Source organism: Pleurodeles waltl, chromosome 6, assembly GCF_031143425.1.
Source record: "Pleurodeles waltl isolate 20211129_DDA chromosome 6, aPleWal1.hap1.20221129, whole genome shotgun sequence".
Classification (NCBI taxonomy): domain Eukaryota; kingdom Metazoa; phylum Chordata; class Amphibia; order Caudata; family Salamandridae; genus Pleurodeles; species Pleurodeles waltl.
Window position 1 is genome coordinate 698,849,487 of NC_090445.1, and position 12,188 is coordinate 698,861,674.

Genomic DNA, 12,188 nt, shown 5'->3' on the forward strand with positions numbered 1-12,188 from the left:
TATTTATGAAATCAAACAATTTGAGCTAATTGCAGCATTGGGTTGAATTACTGCATTGGGTCCAATGACGGGATTAGGCATATATTCTTAATTTTCAAAGACCTGGTGTGCTCTTAATGTTTTCCTTTATTTTCTATCAACCTTGGCAAGTTTAAAGATATTATATTCAATTAGTTTTTACCTATAATTGCTATTCTTGTATTCCAGCGCTTTTGATGGTGATATAGTTGAAAGTTTATGTTGAAAATAGGAGACTTACAGTATTAAAATCCATTAATTCAGAGACTATGTTTCAGAAGTAAATTGATACACCCATGCCAAATTATACTGCTACTTCTGGCAAAGGTAAACATATTCATTGAATTGACATCTATAACAAATTCCAATTCCAGAACAGTCCTGTTAGTCATGGCTGTGAGGGAAATGTTATTTACTTCGTATTTAGAAGAAAAAAAAGAGAAGTCTCACAATGGAAAGTTTTACTCATGCTAATATCGCTCTACATTGCTTTTAACTTTATGAATGTGCCTTATACTGCATTGAAGTGAAAAAAAGAAATATAAGAGATTGAAGAATATATTCCTAAACTTAGAGAACATAAGTGTACAACAACTCTCTCTTCTTGCTCTTAATAATGGAAATAGTATCATGCCCTTCTTAAGCCCCCTTCTTGTTGCAAAGAAAGATGGGAATAAAAAGGTATACCAAACAACATTTACCTGGAGGGAATGTTCCTGTGGTCGCTTGTGGAGTTTGTGATGTTTTTGAAGCTGTTGTCTCTATCAAAATCAAAAAAAGCTATTTAAGTGAAGGTTAGTTCTTTACGTGCATCTCTTTATGTTAGAAGAAAAACAGACCATGAATAGATTTTGCAAATAGAAAATAATGAGCTTATTTGAACAGGCAGCTACCAGAGAAATATATATATTATGTGGACCCACTCTTGCTGCACAGATAGGCATAAAAAATAAAGTGTGTAAAGCTGCATTTACCTGGAGAAGATGTTCCCATTGTTGCATGTGGCGCTTGTGATGTTTTTGAAGAAGTTGTTTCTAATGAAAAAGAAAAATGTTACTTATATAAGCTTTATTTCTATGGGTGTATTTCTTGAAGTGGGAATGGAAGGAAACCATGAATATGTCTCATAAAAGTTAATAATGCTCATTGGTGAGCTGTCATCCAGGTATGCTAGTTGAAACGATCAAACCTCACTCTTTAAATCCATGCCATGGACTATGGATGAAGGCAAACACATTATTACAGATGACTATCTTAATACATTTCTTGCAATTTGCAAAGGTAGAACATGTCACTAAAAACGATTTCTAGGTCACTCAGAAAGATTGGATCAGTTGACAAATTTCACTAAAACTTTTCATGGTAGCCATGAGCGTCATAAAGAGCTAAATAAAAGGAAAATTTCTATGACACGAAGAGAGGGTAATTTCTCAATGAAATTCATTATTCTTTCAAGAATGCGCTAAGGAAGGATAGATCATTCCATGGACACTTGCTAGCTAATAACCTAGACATATGTACTTATCAATAAAATGATAGAAAATTCAAGTCATTGAAATGAAAGTAAAACTTACTCATATATTCCCATCACTCCCACTGAATATTTTGAAGTTTGTCAGAAGCAAGGCTCCAATAAATATAGTCAATATAGAGATGTATTCTTCTGCAATACTAATTGGGGTTATGTGATACTAAACCACCCTTTTCACTGGAAGGATATTTTTTGGGAATTTGACACTTGTAGCTCAATCAGATTATGTGCAATACCTATAAAGCCTACATCAACAATTTGTCGGAGATTTTCAGCGATAGCAAGATATTTTCGAATGGTCTAATTATTTTATACTCGATTTTTCTAAGGCTGACACAAATGACCATTTACACAATCTGTTTAACATATGAAGTGAGTAATCATGTTTGTCATACTTGATATAAGAATATATGTGGTGAAGCATGTCAAGGTAAGACCTTTTATGTAACCCAGGTAAGCACATTCCAATGACCTTTTTGTCAGAGAAGTAGAAAAGTTACAATTGTCTTTGTCTGTTTTCCTGGATTTGTTTTTGCTGTTATTTCTGGTGTTTGAGTTGATGGTTTAGTTATGGTTGTTGTCTCTAAAATGATAGAGAAGTTTATTTAACCTTATAAATGTATGTTTCAGTTGAATTAAAAAAAGGCAATTGTGAAAGAATATTTACGTAAATTCACACTAAATTGATGTATATTTCAGCAGCTCTGATTTTGTCATGAATAGGAACGCAGCTGCTAGTAACCATGGGCCTGATTTGTAAATGTAAGTTACAGTTTTGTGAATGTTTACTCTTTGTTGTAAGTTAACTACTTTTGGTATTGATAAACTCAACTTGGAAACTTAGGCCCGTATTTATACTCCGTTTGCGCCGAATTTGCGTCGTTTTTTTCGACGCAAATTCGACGCTAAACTAACGCCAACTAACGCCATATTTATACTATGGCGTTAGAGGCGTCTAGCGCCAAAGTTCCCGGAATGTGCGTCATTTTTTAGCGTGAACCCCTTCCTTGCGTTAATGATATGCAAGGGAGGCGTTCCCGTCTTAAAAAATGACTCCCAGGCCTTTACGTGGTATTTATACTCCCGGGCAAAAGAGACGCCCGGGAGTGGGCGTGGCTAAAAACGGCGCATTTGCGCCGCTTTTTAACGCCTGGGTCAGGCATGGCGTTAAGGGACAAGTGGGCTCAAAATGAGCCCAGAGTGCCCTCCCCTGCCCCCAGGGACCCCCCCTGCCACCCTTGCCCACCCCAGGAGGACACCCAAGGCTGGAGGGACCCACCCCAGGGACATTCAGGTAAGTTCAGGTAAGTATTTTTTTTTTTTTTTAAATAATTTTTTTGGGCATAGGGGGGCCTGATTTGTGCCCCCCTACATGCCACTATGCCCAATGACCATGCCCAGGGGACAGAAGTCCCCTGGGCATGGCCATTGGGCAAGGGGGCATGACTCCTATCTTTACAATGATAGGAGTCATGTTGATGGGGGATGGGCGTTGTTAAAAAATGGCGCAAGTCGGGTTAAGACGATTTTTTTGCCTCAACCTGACTTGCCCCATTTTAAGACGCCCTAACGTCATTTTTGCCCAACGCCGGCGCTGCCTGGTCTACGTGGTTTTTTTCCACGCACACCAGGCAGCGCCGGTCTGCTTGCGCCGGCTAACGCCATTCCATAAATACGGCGCCCGCATGGCGCTTCAGAATGGCGTTAGACGGCGCAAAATTTTTTGACGCTAAACTGCGTTAGCGCAGTTTAGCGTCAAAAAGTATAAATATGGGCCTTAGTACAGAAATGTTAGTAACTTGTCTCCACCATGTGACTAATGCATTTGGCTCACTCTTATGCTTGTGGTTGGCATACCTCCCTAAACCATTCCCTGACTCTCCTTAAACCTCTCTTACTCTTCCTTAATCACATCAACTTTAGTAGTAAGTCTTTTCCTTTTACCACTCATCCCCGTGTCCGTCCCACGTTCACTACTAAAACATATACTTACTTGGAAGAAGACTAGACAGTCAGGGAGCAAACTCCACACCAAATGTTAGGTAAAACTTACATTTTATAGCACATCATGTAGTGTGGTTTGTAGTACTAAAAGACATCCCACAATGTGCAGTTTGAGAGTCAGATCCATTGTTTTTTATAGAAAAATGTAATACTCTACAAAGGAAAGCTTTCACCTTTCTATAAATATCCAATATGACATTTGCTTTAGGATGTGTGTCCTGCATTTCACTTCCTTCAAAGGTCATGCTCAAATAAGCAGTGAAACAATGGAAAGAATGAATATGAAGGCCACAATCTAGGGCTAGGACGATTTAGGAAAGATATGTTGCCATAGTGACTGGAAATTATGGTAGGGATTTTCAAAGTTAGCAACTGTTCTGAATTCTTATATGTGTTTATAATTTTTTTTTTCCAGGTAGTATTTATGAAATCAAACAATTTGAGTTAATTGCAGCATTGGGTTGAATTACTGCATTGGGTCCAATGACGGGATTAGGCATATATTCTTAATTTTCAAAGACCTGGTGTGCTCTTAATGTTTTCCTTTATTTTCTATCAACCTTGGCAAGTTTAAAGATATTATATTCAATTAGTTTTTACCAATAATTGCTATTCTTGTATTCCAGCGCTTTTGATGGTGATATAGTTGAAAGTTTATGTTGAAAATGGGAGACTTACAGTATTAAAATCCATTAATTCGGAGACTATGTTTCAGAAGTAAATTGATACACCCATGCCAAATTATACTGCTACTTCTGGCAAAGGTAAACATATTCATTGAATTGACATCTATAACAAATTCCAATTCCAGAACAGTCCTGTTAGTCATGGCTGTGAGGGAAATGTTATTTACTTCGTATTTAGAAGAAAAAAAAGAGAAGTCTCACAATGGAAAGTTTTACTCATGCTAATATCGCTCTACATTGCTTTTAATTTTATGAATGTTCCTTATACTGCATTGAAGTGAAAAAAAGAAATGTAAGAGATTGAAGAATATATTCCTAAACTTAGAGAACATAAGTGTACAACAACTCTCTCTTCTTGCTCTTAATAATGGAAATAGTATCATGCCCTTCTTAAGCCCCCTTCTTGTTGCAAAGAAAGATGGGAATAAAAAGGTATACCAAACAACATTTACCTGGAGGGAATGTTCCTGTGGTCGCTTGTGGAGTTTGTGATGTTTTTGAAGCTGTTGTCTCTATCAAAATCAAAAAAAGCTATTTAAGTGAAGGTTAGTTCTTTAGGTGCATCTCTTTATGTTAGAAGAAAAACAGACCATGAATAGATTTTGCAAATAGAAAATAATGAGCTTATTTGAACAGGCAGCTTCCAGAGAAATATATATATTATGTGGACCCACTCTTGCTGCACAGACAGGCATAAAAAATAAAGTGTGTAAAGCTGCATTTACCTGGAGAAGATGTTCCCGTTGTTGCATGTGGCGCTTGTGATGTTTTTGAAGAAGTTGTTTCTAATGAAAAAGAAAAATGTTACTTATATAAGCTTTATTTCTATGGGTGTATTTCTTGAAGTGGCAATGGAAGGAAACCATGAATATGTCTCATAAAAGTTAATAATGCTCATTGGTGAGCTGTCATCCAGGTATGCTAGTTGAAACGATCAAACCTCACTCTTTAAGTCCATGCCATGGACTATGGATGAAGGCAAACACATTATTACAGATGACTAGCTTAATACATTTCTTGCAATTTGCAAAGGTAGAACATGTCACTAAAAACGATTTCTAGGTCACTCAGAAAGATTGGATCAGTTGACAAATTTCACTAAAACTTTTCATGGTAGCCATGAGCGTCATAAAGAGCTAAATAAAAGGAAAATTTCTATGACACGAAGAGAGGGTAATTTCTCAATGAAATTCATTATTCTTTCAAGAATGCGCTAAGGAAGGATAGATCATTCCATGGACACTTGCTAGCTAATAACCTAGACATATGTACTTATCAATAAAATGATAGAAAATTCAAGTCATTGAAATGAAAGTAAAACTTACTCATATATTCCCATCACTCCCACTGAATATTTTGAAGTTTGTCAGAAGCAAGGCTCCAATAAATATAGTCAATATAGAGATGTATTCTTCTGCAATACTAATTGGGGTTATGTGATACTAAACCACCCTTTTCACTGGAAGGATATTTTTTGGGAATTTGACACTTGTAGCTCAATCAGATTATGTGCAATACCTATAAAGCCTACATCAACAATTTGTCGGAGATTTTCAGCGATAGCAAGATATTTTCGAATGGTCTAATTATTTTATACTCGATTTTTCTAAGGCTGACACAAATGACCATTTACACAATCTGTTTAACATATGAAGTGAGTAATCATGTTTGTCATACTTGATATAAGAATATATGTGGTGAAGCATGTCAAGGTAAGACCTTTTATGTAACCCAGGTAAGCACATTCCAATGACCTTTTTGTCAGAGAAGTAGAAAAGTTACAATTGTCTTTGTCTGTTTTCCTGGATTTGTTTTTGCTGTTATTTCTGGTGTTTGAGTTGATGGTTTAGTTATGGTTGTTGTCTCTAAAATGATAGAGAAGTTTATTTAACCTTATAAATGTATGTTTCAGTTGAATTAAAAAAAGGCAATTGTGAAAGAATATTTACGTAAATTCACACTAAATTGATGTATATTTCAGCAGCTCTGATTTTGTCATGAATAGGAACGCAGCTGCTAGTAACCATGGGCCTGATTTGTAAATGTAAGTTACAGTTTTGTGAATGTTTACTCTTTGTTGTAAGTTTACTACTTTTGGTATTGATAAACTCAACTTGGAAACTTAGGCCCGTATTTATACTCCGTTTGCGCCGAATTTGCGTCGTTTTTTTCGACGCAAATTCGACGCTAAACTAACGCCAACTAACGCCATATTTATACTATGGCGTTAGAGGCGTCTAGCGCCAAAGTTCCCGGAATGTGCGTCATTTTTTAGCGTGAACCCCTTCCTTGCGTTAATGATATGCAAGGGAGGCGTTCCCGTCTTAAAAAATGACTCCCAGGCCTTTACGTGGTATTTATACTCCCGGGCAAAAGAGACGCCCGGGAGTGGGCGTGGCTAAAAACGGCGCATTTGCGCCGCTTTTTAACGCCTGGGTCAGGCATGGCGTTAAGGGACAAGTGGGCTCAAAATGAGCCCAGAGTGCCCTCCCCTGCCCCCAGGGACCCCCCCTGCCACCCTTGCCCACCCCAGGAGGACACCCAAGGCTGGAGGGACCCACCCCAGGGACATTCAGGTAAGTTCAGGTAAGTATTTTTTTTTTTTTTTTAATAATTTTTTTGGGCATAGGGGGGCCTGATTTGTGCCCCCCTACATGCCACTATGCCCAATGACCATGCCCAGGGGACAGAAGTCCCCTGGGCATGGCCATTGGGCAAGGGGGCATGACTCCTATCTTTACAATGATAGGAGTCATGTTGATGGGGGATGGGCGTCGTTAAAAAATGGCGCAAGTCGGGTTAAGACGATTTTTTTGCCTCAACCTGACTTGCCCCATTTTAAGACGCCCTAACGTCATTTTTGCCCAACGCCGGCGCTGCCTGGTCTACGTGGTTTTTTTCCACGCACACCAGGCAGCGCCGGTCTGCTTGCGCCGGCTAACGCCATTCCATAAATACGGCGCCCGCATGGCGCTTCAGAATGGCGTTAGACGGCGCAAAATTTTTTGACGCTAAACTGCGTTAGCGCAGTTTAGCGTCAAAAAGTATAAATATGGGCCTTAGTACAGAAATGTTAGTAACTTGTCTCCACCATGTGACTAATGCATTTGGCTCACTCTTATGCTTGTGGTTGGCATACCTCCCTAAACCATTCCCTGACTCTCCTTAAACCTCTCTTACTCTTCCTTAATCACATCACCTTTAGTAGTAAGTCTTTTCCTTTTACCACTCATCCCCGTGTCCGTCCCACGTTCACTACTAAAACATATACTTACTTGGAAGAAGACTAGACAGTCAGGGAGCAAACTCCACACCAAATGTTAGGTAAAACTTACATTTTATAGCACATCATGTAGTGTGGTTTGTAGTACTAAAAGACATCCCACAATGTGCAGTTTGAGAGTCAGATCCATTGTTTTTTATAGAAAAATGTAATACTCTACAAAGGAAAGCTTTCACCTTTCTATAAATATCCAATATGACATTTGCTTTAGGATGTGTGTCCTGCATTTCACTTCCTTCAAAGGTCATGCTCAAATAAGCAGTGAAACAATGGAAAGAATGAATATGAAGGCCACAATCTAGGGCTAGGACGATTTAGGAAAGATATGTTGCCATAGTGACTGGAAATTATGGTAGGGATTTTCAAAGTTAGCAACTGTTCTGAATTCTTATATGTGTTTATATTTTTTTTTTTCCAGGTAGTATTTATGAAATCAAACAATTTGAGTTAATTGCAGCATTGGGTTGAATTACTGCATTGGGTCCAATGACGGGATTAGGCATATATTCTTAATTTTCAAAGACCTGGTGTGCTCTTAATGTTTTCCTTTATTTTCTATCAACCTTGGCAAGTTTAAAGATATTATATTCAATTAGTTTTTACCAATAATTGCTATTCTTGTATTCCAGCGCTTTTGATGGTGATATAGTTGAAAGTTTATGTTGAAAATGGGAGACTTACAGTATTAAAATCCATTAATTCGGAGACTATGTTTCAGAAGTAAATTGATACACCCATGCCAAATTATACTGCTACTTCTGGCAAAGGTAAACATATTCATTGAATTGACATCTATAACAAATTCCAATTCCAGAACAGTCCTGTTAGTCATGGCTGTGAGGGAAATGTTATTTACTTCGTATTTAGAAGAAAAAAAAGAGAAGTCTCACAATGGAAAGTTTTACTCATGCTAATATCGCTCTACATTGCTTTTAATTTTATGAATGTGCCTTATACTGCATTGAAGTGAAAAAAAGAAATGTAAGAGATTGAAGAATATATTCCTAAACTTAGAGAACATAAGTGTACAACAACTCTCTCTTCTTGCTCTTAATAATGGAAATAGTATCATGCCCTTCTTAAGCCCCCTTCTTGTTGCAAAGAAAGATGGGAATAAAAAGGTATACCAAACAACATTTACCTGGAGGGAATGTTCCTGTGGTCGCTTGTGGAGTTTGTGATGTTTTTGAAGCTGTTGTCTCTATCAAAATCAAAAAAAGCTATTTAAGTGAAGGTTAGTTCTTTAGGTGCATCTCTTTATGTTAGAAGAAAAACAGACCATGAATAGATTTTGCAAATAGAAAATAATGAGCTTATTTGAACAGGCAGCTACCAGAGAAATATATATATTATGTGGACCCACTCTTGCTGCACAGACAGGCATAAAAAATAAAGTGTGTAAAGCTGCATTTACCTGGAGAAGATGTTCCCGTTGTTGCATGTGGCGCTTGTGATGTTTTTGAAGAAGTTGTTTCTAATGAAAAAGAAAAATGTTACTTATATAAGCTTTATTTCTATGGGTGTATTTCTTGAAGTGGCAATGGAAGGAAACCATGAATATGTCTCATAAAAGTTAATAATGCTCATTGGTGAGCTGTCATCCAGGTATGCTAGTTGAAACGATCAAACCTCACTCTTTAAGTCCATGCCATGGACTATGGATGAAGGCAAACACATTATTACAGATGACTAGCTTAATACATTTCTTGCAATTTGCAAAGGTAGAACATGTCACTAAAAACGATTTCTAGGTCACTCAGAAAGATTGGATCAGTTGACAAATTTCACTAAACCTTTTCATGGTAGCCATGAGGGTCATAAGGAGCTAAATAAAAGGAAAATTTCTATGACACGAAGAGAGGGTAATTTCTCAATGAAATTCATTATTCTTTCAAGAATGCGCTAAGGAAGGATAGATCATTCCATGGACACTTGCTAGCTAATAACCTAGACATATGTACTTATCAATAAAATGATAGAAAATTCAAGTCATTGAAATGAAAGTAAAACTTACTCATATATTCCCATCACTCCCACTGAATATTTTGAAGTTTGTCAGAAGGAAGGTTCCAATAAATATAGTCAATATAGAGATGTATTCTTCTGCAATACTAATTGGGGTTATGTGATACTAAACCACCCTTTTCACTGGAAGGATATTTTTTTGGAATTTGACACCGGTAGCTCAATCAGATTATGAGCAATACCTATAAAGCCTACATCAACAATTTGTCTGAGATTTTCAGCGATAGCAAGATATTTTCGAATGGCCTAATTATTTTATACTCGATTTTTCTAAGGCTGACACAAATGACCATTTACACAATCTGTTTAACATATGAAGTGAGTAATCATGTTTGTCATACTTGATATAAGAACATATGTGGTGAAGTATGTCAAGGTAAGACCTTTTATGTAACCCAGGTAAGCACATTCCAATGACCTTTTGTCAGAGAAGTAGAAAAGTTACAATTGTCTTTGTCTGTTTACCTGGATTGGTTTTTGCTGTTATTTCTGGTGTTTGAGTTGATGGTTTAGTTATGGTTGTTGTCTCTAAAATGATAGAGAAGATTTATTTAACCTTATAAATGTATGTTTCAGTTGAATAAAAAAAAGGCAATTGTGAAAGAATATTTACGTAAATTCACCCTAAATTGATGTATATTTCAGCAGCTCTGATTTTGTCATGAATAGGAACGCAGCTGCTAGTAACCATGGGCCTGATTTGTAAATGTAAGTTACAGTTTTGTGAATGTTTACTATTTGTTGTAAGTTTACTACTTTTGATATTGATAAACTCAACTTGGAAACTTAGTACAGAAATGTTAGTAACTTGTCTCCACCATGTGACTAATGCATTTGGCTCACTCTTATGCTGGTGGTTGGCATACCTCCCTAAACCCTTCCCTGACTCTCCTTAAACCCCTCTTACTCTTCCTTAATCACATCAACTTTAGTAGTAAGTCTTTTCCTTTTACCACTCATCCCCGTGTCCGTCCCACGTTCACTACTAAAACATATACTTACTTGGAAGAAGACTAGACAGTCAGGGATCAAACTCCACACCAAATGTTAGGTAAAACTTACATTTTATAGTACCTCATGTAGTGTGGTTTGTAGTACTAAAAGACATCCCACAATGTGCAGTTTGAGAGTCAGATCCATCGTTTTTTATAGAAAAATGTAATACTCTACAAAGGAAAGCTTTCACCTTTCTATAAATATCCAATATTACATTTGCTTTAGGATGTGTGTCCTGCATTTCACTTCCTTCAAAGGTCATGCTCAAATAAGCAGTGAAACAATGGAAAGAATGAATATGAAGGCCACAATCTAGGGCTAGGACTATTTAGGAAAGATATGTTGCATAGTGACTGGAAATTATGGTAGGGATTTTCAAAGTTAGCAAGTGTTCTGAATTCTTATATGTGTTTATAATTTTTTTTTCCCAGGTAGTATTTATGAAATCAAACAATTTGAGTTAATTGCAGCATTGGGTTGAATTACTGCATTGGGTCCAATGACGGGATTAGGCATATATTCTTAATTTTCAAAGACCTGGTGTTCCTCTTAATGTTTTCCTTTATTTTCTATCAACCTTGGCAAGTTTAAAGATATTATATTCAATTAGTTTTTACCTATAATTGCTATTCTTGTATTCCAGCGCTTTTGATGGTGATATAGTTGAAAGTTTATGTTGAAAATGGGAGATTTATAGTATTAAAATCCATTAATTCGGAGACTATGTTTCAGAAGTAAATTGATACACCCATGCCAAATTATACTGCTACTTCTGGCAAAGGTAAACATATTCATTGAATTGACATCTATAACAAATTCCAATTCCAGAACAGTCCTGTTAGTCATGGCTGTGAGGGAAATGTTATTTACTTCGTATTTAGAAGAAAAAAAAGAGAAGTCTCACAATGGAAAGTTTTACTCATGCTAATATCGCTCTACATTGCTTTTAACTTTATGAATGTGCCTTATACTGCATTGAAGTGAAAAAAAGAAATGTAAGAGATTGAAGAATATATTCCTAAACTTAGAGAACATAAGTGTAGAACAACTCTCTCTTCTTGCTCTTAATAATGGAAATAGTATCATGCCCTTCTTAAGCCCCCTTCTTGTTGCAAAGAAAGATGGGAATAAAAAGGTATACCAAACAACATTTACCTGGAGGGAATGTTCCTGTGGTCGCTTGTGGAGTTTGTGATGTTTTTGAAGCTGTTGTCTCTATCAAAATCAAAAAAAGCTATTTAAGTGAAGGTTAGTTCTTTAGGTTCATCTCTTTATGTTAGAAGAAAAACAGACCATGAATAGATTTTGCAAATAGAAAATAATGAGCTTATTTGAACAGGCAGCTACCAGAGAAATATATATATTATGTGGACCCACTCTTGCTGCACAGATAGGCATAAAAAATAAAGTGTGTAAAGCTGCATTTACCTGGAGAAGATGTTCCCGTTGTTGCATGTGGCGCTTGTGATGTTTTTGAAGAAGTTGTTTCTAATGAAAAAGAAAAATTTTACTTATATAAGCTTTATTTCTATGGGTGTATTTCTTGAAGTGGGAATGGAAGGAAACCATGAATATGTCTCATAAAAGTTAATAATGCTCATTGGTGAGCTGTCATCCAGGTATGCTAGTTGAAACGATCAAACCT

At 36.7% G+C, this 12,188-nt stretch overlaps 1 protein-coding gene across 1 annotated transcript in view; it reads right to left on the reverse strand.

Moving 5' to 3' along the window:
- The window catches only part of LOC138301686 (putative uncharacterized protein DDB_G0277255), a 163,546-nt gene that overhangs the window by 32,405 nt on the left and 118,953 nt on the right, over positions 1-12,188 (reverse strand). Inside the window, exons 22-25 of the mRNA XM_069242201.1 lie at positions 11,972-12,031; positions 8,937-8,996; positions 4,965-5,024; positions 993-1,052 (exon numbers count right to left, since the gene is read on the reverse strand). Of these exons, the coding sequence (XP_069098302.1) occupies positions 993-1,052; positions 4,965-5,024; positions 8,937-8,996; positions 11,972-12,031 (240 nt within the window). The remainder of the gene's footprint in view (positions 1-992; positions 1,053-4,964; positions 5,025-8,936; positions 8,997-11,971; positions 12,032-12,188) is intronic.